The following is a 21,550-nucleotide window of genomic DNA, read 5'->3' as shown; positions in this document are numbered from 1 at the left end:
GTTCGCTGCATCTTGGGTCCTCCTTTTCCTCCACACCACACGGCTCCCTCCGCCAGCCGTGACAGTATCAGCAAACTTCTCTCCTCCTGGAGCTGTATACTTCCTGAATTCATGAGTCAGCACTCCAGTAGTTGACCTAGATAACACCAAACCCAGGAGATTAGACAGCACTGATGACCAATGTACTTTCTTAAAAAATCTCACCAAGAGAGACAAACAGAACCAGAATACAGAAAAGTTCCTTCAAAAAGCTTTAAGATGCCTTTACAAATAGAATTTTATTTAAATTCATTTAAAGTTTACCAATAATCAAAATAGTCAGTTTAAAAGTATTTAAATCTTTGGAAGTTATTATAGCTTACATAACGTCTGCATATAGTTTGCACACCTGGGTGTCACATTTTGCTGGGCAACTCCTGTCAAGCTCTGTAAGACTGGATGTGCTGCAGATGGCCATTGCACTGCAGTACTGTCATGGCTGATTACTTTGGTTCACTGTTGTGCCGAAAGGTGAAACATCACTCCAATCTCAGGTCGTGTCTGTCCTGGAACAGAGCGTCTTCAAAGATAATGCATTCCCTGCACCCATCGCGCAGGTTCTGCTCTGCAGTCTGCAGGCTTCGATCTGTATTGCATTTAAGCATTCCTATGAACATCGTTACATTTACTGGGATTTGCCAGACATAGTATTTGGAGTTTTGTCCAGATAGTTCAGACTTTAACTCATCACATTAAATTACTTTTTTCCTCTCATGTTCTCAGAGTCTTTTAAATGCAGTTTGACAAACTCCCAGCAGCCCAGGTCTCTTCTACGGAACCAATTTGGTTGGAAAAATTGCCTTTTTTAGTAAATGAAAATTACACTTGTAAGAGGTTAAGCGTGCAAAAGTGAGGGGATCTAATTTTTATCTTGAAGTGACTGCAGGCTGTGGAGTGAGCAAGCAATGCATTCCTGTCTCTGTAAAGCACTTTGAATCACCTTGTTGTTGAATTGTGCTATACAAATAAACTTGCCTTGCCTTGCCTTGCCTTGCCTTGCCTTGCCTTGCCTTGCCTTGCCTTAGTAACATGCAAATGAGATCTTTTTTTTCCAGCAATGACTGGGTACAAATTAAAATTACATACAGTATATTCTGGTAGGGCTCCTTTACTTTGACATTTTTGGTGTTGGCAGGCATGATGATGAAGGATTTCAGTTTCATCTCCAAGCATTTGGTGGACAGATGTGATTGCTTGGTGCAGGGACTAGGGGGTTTGAGGGAAATTGTTAGGTCTAGAGAAACACACTTTGTGGTAACTCTGTGTTATTGACAGGATGGGTGTCTTTTTTTTTGTATGACCTGGTTTTGTCTAGTGTATTACTGCAGCTTTCAATTCAGCTCAGAGAAATTTGTCAGTAAATACCTCAAAACTCTTGGCCGCCAGCTTCTCGAACTAAAATATTTATTTATTCTTAGAACCAGGGGCCTGAGAGCGGTAAATATTATTTTCTGTGTGCCGATAGCACACAAATAGCATCGCTGATAGCATCCTTTATTTCCTCACTTGTTAAATACAGAAAATTGGACATTTGAGGTAAAGATGCCATGTTTCACTTTACAAAACTGAAAAAACACAAAAACCAAGCCTATAACTGGTGATAAAAAAAAAGAAGCTAAGGGACGGGAGCTAATTGTTTATGCAGCATGTAAACCATTTACTTAATAGTGTGGGTCATTCTCCATAAGCCAAAAGCATAGTGCCTTTAACCCTCATTCTCTTTGCTCCTCTTTTTTTCTCTTGACTCCCTTCATTCATTCTCTTCCCCCAAGGAGCCTTTATATTACATTATGTCTTCATTCCTTACTTGTTTCCAGTTAGACAGACAGTGATTCATTTATTATGGTCCAATACATTCCAATAACAGTGATAAGTATTGTAATGAAGTGAGCTGGGACTGGGCCTAATGCTTTTTACAGTCATATTACAGCTACAGGGAATCGGTGCAGCATGTGAGAGCTGCTAAGCTCTCACAGGCCAACACTGCCTGCAGAGACAAGGGTTATAAGGTGGTGAAGACTGGATCATCTGTTGAAAAACATCAGAGGGAATTTTGCTGGTGAATGTAAAGCATCAAATCCCATCCACTCAGATGTCTGCGGATGTTCACTTGTCGACTGTCAAGCCAGCAGGTATGAACAGTCATTCAGGATTAGAGCAACAATCCATTATTCAGGAAGCTGATGTGAATTCTTCAAAACTTTTCAGTGGTGACCTTATTTGCACATCTGCTGCTGCACTTCAGTACTGCTGCCCCCTGTGGTGAGTAAAAAAAAACAAAACCTTTCAGTTGTGCTGGAAAAGTTTATTGAGAGACCTAGAAACTCAAGCAGTTTTTCTGTCCAGGGTAAATAAGGTGATTTTTTTCTCTCTCAGAAATATCGCTTTAATGACCTAAAGGAATGCAAAGAGCCTCTGCCAGGCGTACTCGCTTGTCACTAACTTACTGTGACAAATGGGGGTGGGGTTACTTAAAGGGGACAACAGCTGAGGAGCATCAGTCTATTTTTGCTGTCCCTTCATTTAAGTCTCACAGAAGGAGGTGTAATCGCCACGTGGTGCCTGAAAATTAGATAAATTTTTAGTGGAACTTGAAAATATGGAACCACATGTTACCAACAGAGGATCTCCCAATTAAGCAAGCTGCAGTTCAGCTTCTGCTTCAGTGTCCTTGAAAAAGTTGTGACACATCAGATGGATTAGAATAAGATGTAGATCCTAACCCAAATGTGTACATCAGAGACAGCCTAAGGGCCAATGAAGAGACAGAGGTCATGTCTTCTGTGTAATTTTTGGTATCATGGGTGCGTTTAATGGTTCGGTGAGGGTAATATGGTATTTTGTGTGCTCAGACTTTTTTCATTGCCCAATATCTTTGATTAATATTACATTAAATTTAGTTAAATACAGAAGTTTACTATTTTTTTCACCAGAATAATCTTCTGGCAGAGTGGAGAAGCCATCTTAATGGCAATAGGTCAAAATCATATTTACTATATAGTAATAAGGAGGCTCAGATGGATACCTCATAGTTTGTTTCTTTAGACTCTATCCTATTAATGAGCTTATTTTTGATGTCAGATCAAATGACAATATTTACTGTTCACAAATTTCCACATTTCTGCAGCTTAAATTTAAAAACTGTTCAGACAGTAAGATTATATGAAATAAGTAAAAGCCAGAAGCCCTCTCGAAATTAAAATTATATAGAAAAAATGACCTAAGTTAAACTTCCTAGAGAAGTTATAAGAGCCTTTATCCGACATAAGAGTTTGCAAATGAGTTTTGGCGTTATTTTCTGACAGCTACACGCATTTGAGAGGAGCAGCAGCCCGAACGCGGTAACTTGTTACCTCTGGGTTTCCAGAGAAAGCCCCTCCTTGGATGGACCCTTCTCCCCGAGCGTCACTCGGTGCACTTCAGTCCAGTCCCCCTTTCCAAATACACATCCACTGTCCCATACACAAACACACGCTCGCACACATTCACACAGCGCCAGACGCTTATGCAAATAGTCCGCTTGCCGCTCCTGCCGCTCTACTTTTGTAGAGACGCATGAAGAACTCTGGATGTTGTTAACATACTTTAAAAAAAAGTTTTGTGGAGTTGGAAAAAAAGTGATATTACTTTTCAGGATTTTCTTGGCTCTCTTCTAAGGTGATAACTTTCTTGGGAATTCACTCCAATGGGCGGATAAACTGCATAAATTTGCTTTTAAATTTCCGAACCGTGCAGCTGGATTAAAGTCAGCGTTTGATGGTCAAAATGAATAATTCCATTAAATGATTAACTCCCCCGGACCGAAGGATTTCAAGGTATGTTGTGAAACGCGGTAAAAGAATCTATTTATCTCCAATGCTTCTTGCTCATCAGCATGATTTACTTAAATTTTAACTATAGGTCGAAAAGCTTTCTCATGTTTAGCTCTATAGTTGGTCTGTTGAATTTAAATGTTTGGCGTTTTTATGTTAATTTTGCGATTGGGTGAGAGTAACAGAGCGAGCGAGGGAGAGGGCGGGAGTATTTCTAGCCTCCTAATGCGCCCTTTGACTTAAACCTTCATTCATATATCGCATCAGCCACACCGCTAACTACTTAAGCACACGCATGCGCGTCTGTATGTCTTATACTTAAATATCTCACCTTTAAGACAGGTGCGGTGTTCCAGCATGGCTCTGTGGCTTGAGTATAAGTAAAAGTGTGAGGAGTAGCACTGTGGTCTCTACTTAAAAAAAGGAAAGAGGTTATTTTGACAGAAGTTGTTGGAGAAATTTTGGTGCTCTTTGCTTCTCTCCATTATTCCTGACTTCCTTTTCCTCTTTTGCAGTGATAGTGTACTGTCTCCTCTAGTAAATGAAAATGAATCGGGGAGTGAATGTGCTTGCGGCTTTACTGGCTCTCCTGATGCTGGCACTTGTTGTGCCCACGAGCAAGTCCTGCCCCAGGACCTGTAATTGCTACCAGGCCAATGAAGTCCACTGCACCTTCCGCTCACTGCTCGCTATACCTCCCGGTCTGCCTGCACACACCAGACGCATAAACTTAGGGTATGGAAACACACATACATCCAAAAGAACAAAGTATGCTGCTCACACATATGTAACATATCAGTGATAACGAGCTAAAGCTTTTTTGGGTGTTTTTTATTCTTTTTTTTTAAATCAGTCAACACAGGAATTTTTTTTTAAAAGTATACAGATGGTGTTTTGTTCTCTGGCAGGTTTAACAGCATCAGGAACCTCCATGACAGGTCTTTGGCTGGGTTAAGGAGGGTGGAGCTTCTGATGCTTCACAGCAATGACCTCCATCATCTTCCAGATGCAGCGTTCAGAGACATGAAATCGCTACAGGTAAACAGGAAGAGGAGAAAGACAATACTTCTGACCTTTCTCACTGGGGTTAGTGAATCTAATTAAACAGAGAGTGGGCAGTTTTATATATAAAACGCCAAATTACAACAAACAGTCGCCTCAACACCCTAATGGGTAGGAGAGACAACATTTTGTGACAATGGAGATAAAAAGTTACGATACAGTAGACCAGTAACATCTGAAATACTTGTAATTAACACTCTTAATAACACTCTAACTATGAGAGATTAACATTAAAACCGCTTGTCAAAGAAGGTTTCTGTTACTGATAACGCCAGTAATGTATGATTATCAAGATAAATAGTATTTGTCAAAAAGGTTTGGTGTCATTTAGAAACGACGCTACACTGATAAATGTGCCCAAATCCTGCAGTCATACTATTAATATTAAACCGATTCATTAGCTAAAGCTCTGATCTGCAAAACTAATCTAGAATTAATCAATCAAAGCGAACAGTCATCATTTTGTAGATTCAAAACGTCAGCATTTTTTTCCTAATTTCTTTATAAGTGATGCATAATTTAGCAATCATCATTCGTTTCACTGCTTGGTGACAGGAAACACACTGGACATTTGAGAAGCAACCTGAGGGCAGAGTTAGCAGTCCGTGGGGAAGTGATATTACTCAACTAGCAATTGTTCCCTTCATCTCCCAGGCAGATGCTGATATATTTGCCGTTCTGTGGTAATAGGATCCATATTTTCATGTGCTCACGTCTTCACATGCTTGATCCGTCAGCAGCTGGAACTCTTCCAGCTCAGTAGCCTCCCCAGAGGGCAGATTTAACGTAAGCCTCACAGAAACAAAATTCCACAACCTGATTTTCATGGTGCGCCTTCTTAAATTTCTGGCGGGATCTTCACACATGGCTGGAATAGCAATAGATTTCTTACAGTTTCCTTTTGGGGAAAGTGCTAAATTTTACATTTGGATAATGAGAAACCCCGCCAGTTCTAGGATATCCTTTTAGTTTGACCCGATGCACAGCATGAATATTTCATCTGGATATGCTGTCAGCAGTAGTTTTGTAAATGTTTTAACTATTTTCTTGAAATCTTTGCTTGTATTTTAAAAAAATTACTCAGGATAAGTTGTTTCTACTTGGATTTTTACACATCTCTTTATTCTCATGTTATAGACTCATGTTGCCAGCATGTGGTGTCCAGTAACCGACTTTTCTTTTCCTTTTAAATCAGCCTTAGATGTCTGTCCTAATCCTCCATTCCTTCTGCTCATTTCATTTCCTTTATTCCCACAGATACTAAAGCTAAGCTATAACAAGCTGAGAGAGATCTCTTCATCGCTGACCTTCTCTGGCCTGACCTCACTGCTCCGCCTGTATTTGGATCACAACCTCCTCCAGCACATCCACCCCCGGGCCCTGCTCCAGCTGCCTAGCCTCCGGCTGCTTCGTCTACAAGGAAACAGGCTGCATCAGTTGCACCCTCACACTCTATGCACATTGTCCCTACTGAATACATATTACTTTTCCACACTCAGGTGAGCTTGTACACTTCAAACATTCAATGTAATAATCAGTGCGAGGGAAATCTGGTTTTAAAAGTATAACCAGATTTAGTTCTGCTGGTAGTCCTGAGAGTGAGGGCAACACAGTAATTGTTAACTTAAATTCAGTCCAAGCAGCCATCTGCTTTGATTCAGACTCTGCTTTCCCTCTGTTTTCATATCAGTTTTTTCTTCTTCCCTTTCTTTAGACACCTGGACCTCTCCAACAACAGTCTAACCACCCTGCCCAAAGACGCTTTAGCAACAGCACCTCTGCTGGAAACTCTTATGCTGCAGGCTAATCCGTGGAGCTGTGACTGCAGGATGAACTGGTTTCTTTCTTGGACTCTGGCTCACCCAGGTGACTGCCATTCCTGAAAAAATCATTTGTTTACACTTATTGTTTTGTCTCTCTAACGTGTTCAGAAGAAGAAATAGATAAGGTGAGAAGGAACATTGGGAACGGGCTGAGAAACAGAAGATTGTTTTGTTGATATTTCCACTTTATAAGCCGAGACCGAGAGCTGCATGCCAAAACCATTCATTTTAATGCATCTGGTTTTGTTATCTGAGAACCTTTGGCCACTACCGCCCTCCACCTGCTTTTTGTCACAAATTATTCATTGTTTCTCCCCATTATCTTCCAGTGTGTTTTGTGGCTGTTATTGAGATGTGAGAGAAAGCTAGGCCGTGAAATGTGTCTCATTGATATGCCAGACTTAACTTGCCATGACTAATCCATGATGACAGCACTGATGTGTGTCCACTGAAATATAGGCTAATGATTCCTGTGTAGTAATGAAGTGATGCATATTTCTGATTTATGTGTAAATTAAGTAACCATACCTAATTAGTAAGAGATATAAAGTGTAATGAATGCTTAAAATATGCTGCCATGACTAATAAATGACTATAATATGCAGTTATATGTTGAAAGAGCTAAAACGTGCTATTGTGTATTTGCATAGCTGCTATGACATTAGATATGGTAAGGCTGTCTTTTGTGATATCATTTTCTCTGTTTCCCTCTTTCAATTAGGCTTGATGAAATGTCCTGGTGGCCCACAGTGTCCATTATGTACATCCCCCAATTCACTTCAAGGGCAGGGCTTGCTTGAACAGACTGCTTTAACGTGCAATTCACCAGTGATCCCGTCTCCAGGAAAAGAGGCACCTTTAGGGACAGAACCCAGTGAAATTAAATCAAGTGAGACCTTCAGAGAGCCCTTAGGCAGTGCCTCACTGGGTTTGTCTGACCAGCAAGGGTACAGTGTTGATCTGAGTTGCAACATCACTCAATCATCCGACTCCCAAGATATTGCTCCTCCTCCAGATCTCTCCGTGTCCTCATCTTCTCCTCTTCCTCTCGCTCTCTCGCTCTCTCTGGAGTGCCCCGTGGAGAGACAGAGCTATGAGAAACTTTGGAGGATTCTGGCTTACTACAGCGAGACTGCAGTTCGCCTCGAGAGGGAGATCATGCTGAGTAAATCCCCAGCGTTGGCCTACCGCTATAGGCAGGCAGCAGAGACAGATGGATATTATCACACTGGAGTCAAAGCTTCTGTTAAAGCCAGGCCTCAGTGGTTAATGCAGCCAGCTATTAGCATTCAGCTAAACAGAGCGCAGTCTAATGGACATAAGGTTCAGCTTATATACTCAACAAGAGTTTCTGCTCATCTTGACCCTACCTCTCAACTCTCATCATCCTCTGCTGCTTCTCACCCTTGGGTGCTGATTTCAACTAATCATACTACCACAGCACTGGCAGCAGTAGCAGGCAGTAAAGTACAGCTACCCTGCCCAATTCTCACTTCTGGCAACCCCAAAGCACAGTGGATTCTCCCAGATGGATCTGAACTCCTCTCCCCCTCCAGCACCCTAGATGGCAGGCTCCGGGCTTCAGGCTTTGTTTTACTGCTACAAAATGTACAACTGTCAGATGCTGGGATTTACTACTGCGTTGCCAGGGCTGGAAGGGACGTAGATGTTCTTCTTCTGCATCTGGCAGTGGAGGAGTCCTCTGTTCCGCATTTAGGAGAGCAAGTGGGGCCTCCTGTCACAGGGACAGTTGGAGAACCTGTCAGTTTGCCTTGCAGGATGTCTGGTTCACCAGAGCCTTATTTAAGCTGGATTTTGCCAAATGGAAATGTGGTACGCCGAGGAACTGCTGTGCCAGGTGGACTCACCATAGAAACAAATGGGAGTCTCTATCTGCCTAACCCCTCCCTGAGGGATGGTGGTCATTACCGCTGCACTGCAGTCAACCACTATGGTAGAGATGCTCTGTCAGTGCAGCTGATATTAAATTCACAGCATATCCCTGCACTTAGGACTTCGTTTCCCAGAGGACCACAGTCTGCTGCTGGCCGGTCAACCAGGATAAGAGCTCCTTTATTACGTGGCATGAATGAAGGATCAGGGGACGGAGAGGAAGTGGAAGAGGCGACTGTTGGAAATAGAAAACGCCCAGTGTCGTTTCAGGGACCCCCAAACAGACGCTATCCGATTGGAAACCCACGAAGACGTGGGCCTGTAAGAGAAGGCTCCCGGAGACGAGGCGGTGCAGCTTTTTCATCCACAGACCAGAGAAGAAACCTCTTTGAGAACAAACGTAGAGTTAGCACGAGCAAAAAAAAGATAGATCCGCAGAAATGGGCTGACCTTTTGGCTAAGATACGTCAAAGGACTGCTCTCGCTAATCGTGGCCAACTTATCACAACAGAAAAGCCCACAGCTGCACCGGTCCAAGAAGCTGAAGACAGAGTCACGATAGAACACGAGGAAGATGATGATACAGATAGAGGTAGAGGTCAGGCAGCAGGAGTGGAAGCAGAAACTGAAGGGTCGTCTGTTGATGATATAGTTCTTCAGGAGGAAGAGTTACAGCCCATTCAACCTGTTAACACAGGAAGCCCGACAAAAACAGAGATAAAAACAGAGACTGAAACAGACTCTGAGACAGAAGAAGGTACAGAGAGGTCAACAGAAAAACAGATAGAGAATGAGACAGACACACTCAGGCAGGCAGAGATACCGGGTTCACAAACACAGACAGCAGCAAACGCAGTGACACGGAAAGAACCGGTCACATCTTATCCAGTGTCAGGAACAAATGAAATTGTCCCAGAACCAGTTGAAGGAGATGAGCGAGAAGTGAACCCCAATCCATCAAGAACGAGACCACAGAATCCCCGACAGCGGTTCTTCCCTAATTTGGTGCCAAACTCCCGCCCCCAAAGACCTCGGAACTCACACAGGAAGATTGGACAGCGGAGACGAATCATCAACAGGCCCAGGGTGCAACTTTTGACCCCAAACCAACGTCCCCTGGAACCCACAAACCCAATAACCCCTGCTGTGACACCTGACACCACTACAAATCAAATCAATATGTTGTCACTGGTCTCAACAGCCACATCTGCGGGAATTTTGTCGACACAGAGAGACCATATTAAGACTGCTCCAAACGATGTTGCTCTGAATCTTTTTGGCTCTGCTTCATCATCTTCCTCCCCCTCACAGACTCCCTCCCCCTCGTATACAAACAGATACACACCTACAGCTATAATGACTCACTCAGGCAAGAGACCAGACAGGGAAGAGATACCAGACAGTGAAGAGTCCACTCTTTTCAGCACACCAGCACCCACTCATTCTAATTTTGTCATTTCAGAAACACATGTGCCAGGCACACATACCTTAGCACACAGTATACACAAACACACAGAAACACAAACAGCCTTAGGCAAGCATATTGACACACCCCCAAACAAACACAGTGAAAAGCTGGGGAAGAATTTTGTGAGCATACTATATCAGTCTTCCTCTCCAGCAACTCACTCCTCCCTTGTTTCAGTTTCCAGTGCAGCTACTGCAAAAACCATAACAAATCCTACAACTGCCCCTAAAAAGGTTTATTCTAATGCAAATGCCAGCAGCTCTAAAAGTACATCTTCTGCTATGACTAATGAGTACAAGCTTCCCACAACAACTGCAATTAATCCTAGGACTACAAGTTCCACCATATTTGCTAGGACTATTATTCCAACATCTAGCACTACCAGACATACTGCAAGTGCTTCTACCTCTGCTACACCTATTCTTACACCTACTACTCCCGCTACTATTCCTGTAGTTGAACTCTTTACCACTACAATAAACCCTAATAATAATGCTTTGATTTCAACTACTACCGATACTAGCACTACTACTAGTAGTTCTTCAAACTCATTCATTGTTACGTCCCGATTTCTTAACCCTCCATCTACTGCTACTGCTTCTACTACATCTGAAACTACTAAAACTACTACTACTACTACCACTACTCCAACATTTACAGTTTCAGCCAAAATTCACTCAACTTCTAGGGCAGCTACGCCTAGCACACTTTCCAGTACCGCTGCAATAATGACATCAGCAAATACCAAAACATCATCCCGGGAGAGGCCAAGCATCGACCTAGCTGACCCCAGAGAGAGGCTTGCCTCTGGTGCTCCAAACCAGAGTCGGACCCCCACTGACTGGAAAAACGCCGGCGCTAATTCAATTCCAGATTCACACAGCAGCAGGACTAACTGGTCCCCTTCATTCCCTGTGGCTCCTGGGGTGAGTCCAAATGAATTCAAATAACATTTCTATTTTATAGGTAGTGCTACCCAAAATGGGCTTTAAGGCAAGCACACACATACACACACACACACACACACACACACACACACACACGCGCACACACACACACACACACACACACACACTACAAAGAGAATAACAGCCAAACTAGGACCACCATTTGTTCTTTTCTAGTGTTAATTCAATTGCAAATTAATGTTTCCCCATTTTTACTTGCTTTTAGTCATTTAGTAATTTATGCAGTGGGTAATTTCTTTAAGTGCACTTTTAAATGTAATTTGCAGTTTATATACACACAACTCACATTAACATTTCTTTACCAAGTGAGTGCCTCTGATGCTCCAAACCAGAGTTGGCTGACCCAGAAAAAAACAACACACACACACACACACACACACACACACACACACACACACACACACACACACACACACTACACCCAACTCTGCAAGCCCTTGGGGCAAAATCTAGATCTCCAAACAGTCTAATCTCTATCCACATGACCTGCAATTAAAATTAAAGGATGTTTATGACAATTCTCCAATTTCATGGATTCTCCAGAGCTCTGTCAGAGATCTAAAGAAAAAAACAAAATTAAAAACACGTGTTCCACAATCAATAGCATTATGTGTTGTTATGCATTATGTGAGTCTAATCCCATGGGATTTAAAGTAATCAATTGTTAATTAATTTACAGGCCTTGTTGGCAAGCCTCAGTAGATTAAAATTCTCAGTCCACCAACAAAAACTCTAAGTCTGAGATCACTGTGAAGCTATATTATATATCTTATTCCACAATATCACTATTTAATAAAAAAAAAAAAAAAGAGCAATAAGAAACATTTTACAAACTGGCAGTTTTTAATTAGCCCCTGTGAATCAGACTTTTCATGCTGATTCATAACTTCACAAATGTGTTTTAATTGGCCTGCTTGCTGTAGGTTGTTGGAAGCCCTCCAGTCACTGGCTATTTAGTTAAGAAAATGAAACTCAATGGCCAACCTAATTCAGGCCAACATAATGAAACATTTTAAACTTGTAAAGTTTAAAATGTTTCATTAGTGAATCCCAGATATCTTTAAAGGTTTGAATATTTTAAAGCAGTCAAATTCATTATCCTGTGATTTAATGTGCTCTTGTAGGCTCCAGTCGTGAGATCCAGACCAAGGATTGCAGACCCGCACGTCAGGACAGTGTCATTCCCAGCAGAGAGCACTGCCAGGCTGACTTGTGAAGCTAAAGGAGAACCAAAACCCACCATCATGTGGATTAAAGTCGCCACAGGTGTGCACACTGCAGCATGCATTTATTCTAACATACCTTAAACAAAACACCCTGAGCTATGTCAGTGTGTAATCCAGTTTACCGCCACTTTAAATCTGTTGCATAAACTCAAATCATGGAACAGGCTTCATGTTTATTCTTTTAATTTTGCTGGAAAACGCAGCAGTGCTTATTTCGCATTCACCAGTTTATTGCATATGTGCATGTCTGTATGGTATGGTCTAAAATCTATTGACTTTGCATTTAAAGCAGAGTAATTAAAGGTTTACACTCTGAGGTCACTAATGCTAAAGGAAATAAGCGTCAGCTTTAATATGTGCTATGAATGAATACAAACACATTTTACTGTGATGAAAAAAAACCCCCATTAACAACCAGCATATACACTGGCATGGACACAATAGGCTTTTCTCTAGCTTGCCATGTGGGAAAGACATCGCAAGCAAGTAATGGAACATTTTGTGCACTGCATCGCTGACTTTACTTCATGCTGTGCCATTTGGTGTGCCCCCGTTCCTCCTTTCCTCTCTGTCTCTTTCTCACCCTCTTAACGTTTTTCCTCACTCTCTTTGCTCGTTGCTTCTCTTTGTGTGCGTCTGTCTGTCTTACTCTCTTGCTGTATGTCTTTCACTCAGGAGCGGTGATGTCAGTCCACTCCAGAGCTCAGCGTTTTGAGGTCCTGTCAAATGGCACCCTTGTTATCCAGAATATTCAGCTGCAGGACAGGGGCACATACATCTGCAGTGCACAAAGCATGCTGGGTCGTGATAGGTGAGGTTACGGATATATGTTATGCATACAGTATGGTTGTGTAATGACAACAGGGCACAGTATTTTAATATTAATGACATCAGCCTACAGTAATGTGTAATTAAATTACTCAGCATAATGTATATTGTGGTGCAGTTATGCTTGTTGAGTCTGTTGTTATAACAGCAAACAGTGACATACGCAGTAATGCAAACCTGTATATATAAAGTATGATTTGGTGCCTCTTATGTGATTTCTGATAGAGTCATGCATTGTGTGTTTGCCTTTGCATATTTCATAAATTGAGGGGTTTTTTTTGCCCGTCTTCTTCATGGCAGGTTGCTAACGACCCTGGAAGTTTGGACTCGCCCCCCTCGTATGCAGCTGGCTAGTTACAGAGAAGCCACCATTCATCAGGGCGGAGAAGTGCACTTGGAGTGCCAAGCGGATGGTGTTCCCGCCCCTCTGCTCTCGTGGGTTCTGCCAGATCGTTCTGTCATGACATCTGCTGGCCCCTCCACCAGTCGAATCAGCGTGGACACGAATGGAACTCTTCATATCTCAGTAACTTTACCCAGTGACCGAGGAGTGTATCGCTGCGTGGCCTCCAACTCAGCTGGTGCTGCCAGCACCTCTGTGCGTGTACACGTGTCCTCGTTACCTCCGGTGATACAGCAACCCAGAGAGGAACACCTGCTCTTGTCTCCGGGGAGGCCAGTTTATGCTCACTGCTCAGCCCGAGGTGCCCCTCCACCAACTCTCCGCTGGCGAATCCCAGATGGGACCCTTGTTCGCCCATCCCAGTTTCTCCACGGCAACCTCTTTGTCTTGACCAATGGGACACTGCATATTCGAAAAGTCGGGCCAAAGGATTCTGGGAGCTATGAGTGCACAGCAAGTAATGCTGTGGGGACCGATAAGAGAACAGTGAAGTTAAAAATTGAAGGGGGAGCAGAAGGAGAAAGAAGACAGGGAGAAGTAAGTCATAAAGGAGTAAAAGCTGTTGCTACTGAAAGGCCACCTTCTTCATCACTCATTAATGACACAGGTCTGAGTATCTCTAACCAGCCCTCAAATCCATTTAGCTCCCCTAAATCTCCCTTGGAAAAATCCAAGACGTCGCTCACCTCAAGCTCTTCTCACTCCTCATCTAACCCTTACCGGTCCTCGAACTCATCACCTAAATTTAATAAAACAGTCACTGCCTCCCACACACACTTTACCAGTGTCAAAAAAACAAATTCTTCTTCCCTTTCCCCACCCTCCACGGGGTCAATAAATAAGAATAAAGTCTCACCCAGTATAACCAACACAAGAGTTGCTTCCCCTACAGACAGGAGAGCATCTACTGTTTTGAATCCCTTGCTCCTCTCCCCTTTTAGCAAAGCCCGTATTATTTCTACATCACCATCTAGTTCTACTGTCCCACAAGGGGGGATTTTACAGCTTCACTGCTCCGTAACTGGCAACCCAACCCCTATCATTATCTGGAGGACCCCCAGCAGGAAGCTAGTGGACCAGCACTTAAGGTACTGGGAATGTCCACATTTGTATCACTACATATGTTGTTGATTTTAATAGTACTTCATCTAATTTAATTATCTACGTTTGAATGAAAGTTTTGACCGGCGTTTGAAGGTGCATCCTAACGGTACCTTGTCAGTCCAAGCTGTAACGGAGAAGGATGCTGGAGACTACCTGTGCATTGCACGGAACAAGGTCGCAGATGATTATCGCCTCCTGCGTGTTACTGTAGCTGCGAAACCCGCCACGATTGAACCAAAACAACTGCTCACTCAGATGGTGTCAGTCGGGAAACCACTGAAGGTGAGCAGAAAAACAGAAATGTAATTAAATTACAATTCTCAGCCGCTTCTGATGCAAAGTTTGTTTGATAAATGCACACAAGCGATTAATATTTTATTTCCAGTCTGTGTTTCTCACTCAATTTTATTTGAATCTGGGTTGTTATTAAGTTGTAGTGTTTGCACTGCATATTTCCCGTGAAATAATTCAATTCATTCATTCATTTGATGCTGTATTGTTTAAAATGTCTGGCAAGAAATGTCTAAATCTGAACTGTCCCTCTCTTATACAAGTTTACTGTTGAGTTTTAGAGTTATTTCGTGCCAGGGTTGGTACATTTGAGTCCTAAAGTTCAGGTTTTAAGTTGGGATCTAAAAATGTTTTATATTATTTGGGTCAAAAAAGAAAGAAAAACCTGCCGACGCATAAATGTGCAGCTATGAATCATCAGCAGTGTTTTTCAGCAGAAAATAAAGCACACATCAATATTTAAAGGCTTGGTGAAAAATGTCAAGAAAAAAAAAAAACAAAGCAAGTGTGGGATTTTTAAAAATAATTATTTTAATTTAAAGATTTATGAGCTGTGTTTTAGTGTGAGTGTGAAATTTGTAGTGGCTTAGATGTGTTTTAGAGTGCAGCATGTAGTTGTTATTTATCATTTATAATGTTTCTTACGACTTCAGCTTTCATCCCAAACAAAAAGTCAACAACCTTTTAAATCATGCATCACTGGAACACTGATCCTCTGCAGGTGGACTGCCAGGCATCAGGGCTGCCTGACCCAGCTGTCCACTGGACCTTACCAGATGGAACCATGGTGAACAGCGTGTTGCATGGGGAAGACAGAGGAGGCCGAGAACAACGACTAATAGTGTTCAGCAATGGGACGTTACTGGTTCCAGCAGTAAGCGCTGGAGAAGGAGGAGAGTATACGTGTTACGCTGAGAATCAAGGCGGCCACGACACCATGAAGGTAAGACAAGTAATTTCTTCATCATTTTAATTAAAAGTCTTTGTCATGAGCTGCATGAGTTATGAGTGCTTTCAAACTGAAGCTTTTACACAACTAAAAACACTAAACAATTAAATCATCTGTTCATCCTTTCAAGGTCAAAGTAAAGGTTACGATGACATCTGTTCCAACTTTTACTGATGACAGAAGCTACCATGTCATGAAAGTACGCCAGGGAGCAACGGCCCGAATTCCGTGCCGAGCCACAGGAAACCCTACCCCTACAGTGACGTGGTTCAACCCTGCAAACCGTGTTATCCCACGAAGTTTAGGATCTGGTTATTATTTTGAACGAGTAGTGGTGGTTTCAAATGGCACTCTGGAGGTGCGAGTAGCTCAAAAGATCGACACGGGAAACTATACGTGCCAAGCAAGCAACTCAGCTGGGGAGAGGAGCAGGGTGGTCAGGCTTGAGGTGGAGACGCCTACCTATGGATTGCGTGGCCGAGTGGAAGGTGGAGGTTGGAGCAATAATAGTGGAACTGACACCAGATCAGGGGACAACATTAACAATGGGGGGATAATCCGCTATGGATTGTCTGGAATCACAGACAAGCTGCATAACAACAGCAGCAGCAATGACAACGATAATGAGAGGATAAGAAACATTGTACCAAGCAGTGGTGTTAATTTGGCAATCAGTAGCTCTAATCCTGTCCTTAAGAATGATAGTCAAAATGGATTTAACGGACTTGTGAGTGGAATTACAACAAAACTGAGCAGTAGCGTAATCAGCGTGGGGGTGAACCGTGCTAGGAATGTAAGCACTAAAGCAGATAATACTGGAATTAATATGAATAGACCTAGTATTATACACAACAGCAACAGTGTAGGTAACAGTCGCAGCACAGTTAGAGAAGGTAGTGCTGAGAGAAATCCTGCACGGAATATCAATGAAGTCATTGCAGGAAAGGCTAGTAATGACGCTAATACGAGCGGAGAAAATGGCAGGTTAAGTGGTAATTCGAGAAATGCTGGAGGCTTTAGTAGCACTGTGTCTAATAAAGCAGTTGGGACAAGCACACACAGAGGGGATGATTTTAATAGGAGCGGTAATCTAGGAAGGACTGACAGCAGAAATGGTGGTGAGTTAAGTAGTAATACTGATGCTAAAAACTCCCCCAACACAGTACTGGGTGTAGCAACGGCGGTGAAGCAGCAAGCAGTTAAAGGTCAAACTATTTTTTTGCCATGCCCTTCCCAAAATTCCCGTCAGTCGCGTCTGTTCTGGCTTCTGCCTGGGAATGGCATGTTGCCATCTCCCTACTATGGCAGTCGTCTTACTGTGCACCGAAATGGTACCTTAGAGCTGCGGGGTGTTCGAGGGAGTGATGGTGGTGTCTTGGTTTGTGTAGTGAGAAGTGAGAAAGGAGAGACAACAATGCGGGTGGAGCTGGAGGTGTCAGACCAGCAGGAGGAGGTCAGATCTCCACACAGGGTAGAAAGGGTTGGTTTAACAAAGGTGCCGCTCTCAAGAGGGTTAGTGGAATCAGAGCAGTCCTTAAGCTCAAAGCCAGCGTCACCTGTGCTTTACCCGAGAATCTCAGTTACTGAAAAGCCTCGGCAAAGTGCAGCGAGATTGCCTTCACCACCTCACCCAGTTGGCCCCCCATCCTCAACTGGCACTGCCTCAGCGCCCACTGTGATCACCCAAACAGCCTCTCTTGTGAGCATCATTAATGGAGAGACCCTTCACCTGCCTTGCCCTGCTTCTCAAACACCTGGCTTTACCCGCAGCTCATTCACATGGACCATGCCCAGTGGCAAGGTGCTGTCCCAGGGTGAGAGTGATGATTCAGGCCGTTACTTAGTCCAAGAGGATGGAGCATTAACAGTGCAGCAGGCCTCTGTGTTCGACCGTGGCACCTACACCTGCAGATCCACGAGTTATGACTCTTCCTCAGTTTCAGTGATCACAGTTCCTGTTATTGTCATCGCCTACCCTCCGCGCATCACAACAGGCCCCTCCCCTGTGACCTACACCCGCCCCGGTGTCGCTGTGGAACTGCCCTGCCTGACCATAGCAACACCCCGGGCGACAGTTACCTGGGAAACACCAGACCTGATGCAGCTGAAGGTCATGGCTCAGCCTCGCATTTATGGGAACCGCTATCTTAGCCCTCAGGGTTCTTTAGTGATACAAAAACCGACAAGCATGGATACAGGATTTTACAAATGCACCGCCAAAAATGTGATAGGGGTGGACACCAAGGCAACCTACCTGCATGTTATATAACCGGATGAGATGACAATACACGCATACACAATGTCATGTAATAGAAACACAGAGACTTCACTTCTTTGTACTGGTGTATAACCTGTTTGAGTGCTTACACTCTGTGTCCCTGATGCCCAAAGAAACTGCAAACCCCTGTGTGGGAGATACTGATAACTCTCAGAAAGGACACATTGCTGATATACAGTTTATGTCTCATTTATGTATTTGAGGTTTTGAATCAGGGGTTGAAAAACAGGTACAATGTTTCATGCAGGTGGTCTACACATTTGGTGTCTCACTGGTGTAAATCCTGTTTTTAATTAGTGCTCATTTCATCATTGTGGCAAAAATGCTGCATTTTTTCCTGCAGAAATGGTCTTGTTTCTCCACCGTGTGCTAAAATGTAAGAAAGGGGGAATAAGAGCAAAATGAATTGTTCACCAATACAATAACATCTTTTCTTTCTGTGTTTATTTGTAAAATGTAAAAACATTTTCAACCCTCGTGTGGAAGATCAAAATGCGCTATATCCATTTAACACCGGCTCATTATTTAGCTTTATTACTTTACATTTCTGCTCTAACACTGAACAACAATGTACTGCACAATGTAGTATAGCAATTTCACACTATGCACTGTGGCCCTCGGCCTTTTTAGACATGACCTTACCAAGGTGCATGTTAGCAAATGGATTAGACATTAAAAAGTCTTTAAACCAGCTGACTCTCTAGTCCAAAAACTGTGTAACATCCATTTTGCTCCATTTTGCATTGATAATAACACAGGTTAGTTCACTGCTGGTGAGTCGCCCTCCTATGAGTGGTTGGTCTGAAACTGGAGCATTTCCAGTAGCGAGAGTACAGCTGATGTAAGCCGTCTTTATCTCTGTGCTACATGTGATAAACAGCAACTTTTTTGCAATTTATATGTTAAACCGCTTATCTGCCGATAACGTTCTGCCAGCGACGCCACACAGCATCGCACAACATGTCAGTTTTTCCTTCACAACTGTTTCCATTCACATAGGTACAAATGTAATGTCACATAATATGATTGTGTTACATCTGTTGTATATTTTAAAAAATGTTCTTCTTGGGTTTAAAAATGTCATTTTAAAATGTTGTATTTTCATGTGCTAACTAGGTTGGATTTGTTGCGGTGGTCTATATGTAACAAACCAGGAAAAAGAATCGTATTTGGCGCCATTATTTGCACTGAACTGCTTTCGTTAAAGCGTTCACAGGCATGTTGATGGAGGGCTTCAGTGTTATGATCTACTCGAAAAAGCAGATTCTTCAGGACTTTGTACTCACCTTCTGATTCCATTACATTTTCACAGCACTAATGGAGCCGAACATATGGTACAAAACATTTATGTTTCAACAAAAGCCAGTTTTTGAAGAGTAATGTTCAGGATTATTGTGATATTAACTACTGTATAGATGTCTGTTGGTACAAGCACCTGTCTTACGCCTGTGCACAAAGCCAGGAGGTCATAGTTATATGTAGTCACTTAATCATTTTTTAAAAATATTGTCCTTAAATTATTTGCCTTGTACAAACTCTGTTGTTAGACAGTCTTAAAGGGAGAATTATTATTAAATATGAATATGTTTGAAGTCTCACTTGCCAGTGATGAATGCTTCCTAGACTTTTAACACCTTCATTTTATAAATAAAAATGGGAAAAAATGAAATGTCAGTGGTTGAGTTTTGTTCTGAAAAGCAGCACGGTGCAGACAAAGAGCGAGTGCTAGTTTTTGGAGTTAGAAGGAAAAAAGAAAACACCTCGTGGGAGGGTGGGAGCGCAGAAGGAAACTTTTCCTTGAGTGTATGATGAGAACAGAAACTCCTTATCCGTGGCTCAGCTGTCAGACGAGGAAATGGGGTCTTAACAGTAGATGAGACACATGTTGATGACATCATATTCGCCTCTCTGGGAAATGCAATAAAACTCCCAACAGCCTGCAGAGCAGCTCCACACGCCACCATGCATGAGCTCACACCTGCTGTTTACACTGGGAGTCCAGTAAATAGGCGATGAATACTTTTGATTAATCCTGACCTTATGTACTGTATATACGAGCAGTGTGACGGTGCACTATATTGGCCATTAGTATAAAAAAAAGTTATTGGCAGGCAGCTAGAGTAAGGGAAAGCGAAGGAGTGCGAGCAAAATACCTCTGAACTACTGCCAATGCCAAAACTGACGAAAATGCTGCACCAAGTAATTACTGCATGTTTTTTTTCTCTGGGCTGTCAACACAGCGTTCACACCATACTTACAGTATTTAGACTATTTTCACCTTTTTCAGCTGTGCACCTCTTCTGCGTTTCTGTTTTGCATCGTGCTGTGAGGCAAAGGTTTATATCAACGCCACTCCCAAACCACAGATTGAAAAAGGTTTTGTTTTTTTTTACTTGCATGTTGCCATTTTTAATTTATATAATTTAGCAAGTGTAAAGTCACAGCACAGGACATGTAACACAGTCTAGCACTATCCCTAGCCCTTGAGACTAAGGCAACCCCATTTGGTTACTTTAGCACTCCTACATAGTCCACCAGTTGGCCCAGGGCAAATTTTTTTTATATATCTTATTTTTCATGACACAGGATTGTTAAGCCGTGGTTACGAGTTAAATCAAGTCCAGCTTTATCTGAAAAGAGTTTTTAGCCTTTAAAAAGTTCCAAATGTTTTTTCCTCTCTTTTTCTTTTCTTTTCCTTTTCTTTTTTTTTTTTTTAGCCGTAGCCTTAATGCTCTGTGATTAGACCATTTAGTCCAAATGAATACAATCAGCCCAAACTTGTCGATACTATTAGTCAGACCTGAGAAAATCAGAGCTGCTGAATAATTGAAGAGAAATGTTTCAAACAATGCGAAGCTGAAGCTTATTGATGTGAATTAGTCCACTGATCAAAGGCACCACTGATTAGAATCATTGCAACGCACCACCCAATAACTTGGGGAGTTTGGTTTGAGTTCTGTGTCTAGAGAAAAATAAAGGGAAAAGGACCAACAATAGAATTTTGTTTTGAGCTCCAGTACTGAAGAAGCCAGTTGTTTTCTGCGAAACATGTTTTGAATTATCTTCTTTATGATGCTGGAGAATTTCCATCCACTGTGGCACTTTTACTTAATGGTTCCATGTTTGTGGTCCCTTTTAGCAAATAATTTACTGCCAATCTCTTTTTGTGCAATTGCAAACATACAAGCATATAACTAACTAATTAAGCATCACCAAGGCATTCTATTTTGGATCTATTTTAGTTGCACTTTATTCTCTGAAATGACAAGATTACAGTGTGGCTACAAAGCTCTCGACTGGATTGAAATGCACGCAATCCTGACGAGAAGAACTGTAATGTTGTCATTTAACAGCATGCCTGCAGTAGCATCATTACTACAACTGTCTGTGCATGTTCCTCAGATGC

The 21,550-nt window shown here is 42.5% G+C and overlaps 1 protein-coding gene across 1 annotated transcript; it reads left to right on the top strand.

Moving 5' to 3' along the window:
- Nucleotides 1-3,493: 3,493 nt before the first annotated feature.
- On the top strand, nt 3,494-19,736 carry LOC309691153 (matrix-remodeling-associated protein 5-like). Its single transcript, XM_082508737.1, has 12 exons — nt 3,494-3,854; nt 4,367-4,586; nt 4,760-4,889; nt 6,171-6,412; nt 6,628-6,779; nt 7,458-11,023; nt 12,190-12,331; nt 12,967-13,102; nt 13,420-14,610; nt 14,701-14,908; nt 15,639-15,860; nt 15,997-19,736. The coding sequence occupies exons 2-12, from the start codon at nt 4,393-4,395 to the stop codon at nt 18,133-18,135; spliced, it is 8,322 nt and encodes a 2,773-aa protein (XP_082364863.1). The 5' UTR covers nt 3,494-3,854; nt 4,367-4,392; the 3' UTR covers nt 18,136-19,736.
- Nucleotides 19,737-21,550: the final 1,814 nt, after the last annotated feature.

This window comes from Aulonocara stuartgranti (genome assembly GCF_965226115.1).
Source record: "Aulonocara stuartgranti genome assembly, chromosome: 16".
Classification (NCBI taxonomy): domain Eukaryota; kingdom Metazoa; phylum Chordata; class Actinopteri; order Cichliformes; family Cichlidae; genus Aulonocara; species Aulonocara stuartgranti.
Note: the sequence above shows the minus strand (reverse complement) of the source record. Positions and strands in the feature narration are given on the sequence as shown.

Coding starts and splice junctions, on each gene's coding strand:
- LOC309691153 (XM_082508737.1), top strand. CDS start 4,393: ATGAAAATGAATCGGGGAGTGAATGTGCTTGCGGCTTTACTGGCTCTC. Junction 11,024..12,189: donor CATTCCCTGTGGCTCCTGGG/GTGAGTCCAAAT, acceptor GTGCTCTTGTAG/GCTCCAGTCGTGAGATCCAG. Junction 15,861..15,996: donor GCGGCCACGACACCATGAAG/GTAAGACAAGTA, acceptor CATCCTTTCAAG/GTCAAAGTAAAGGTTACGAT.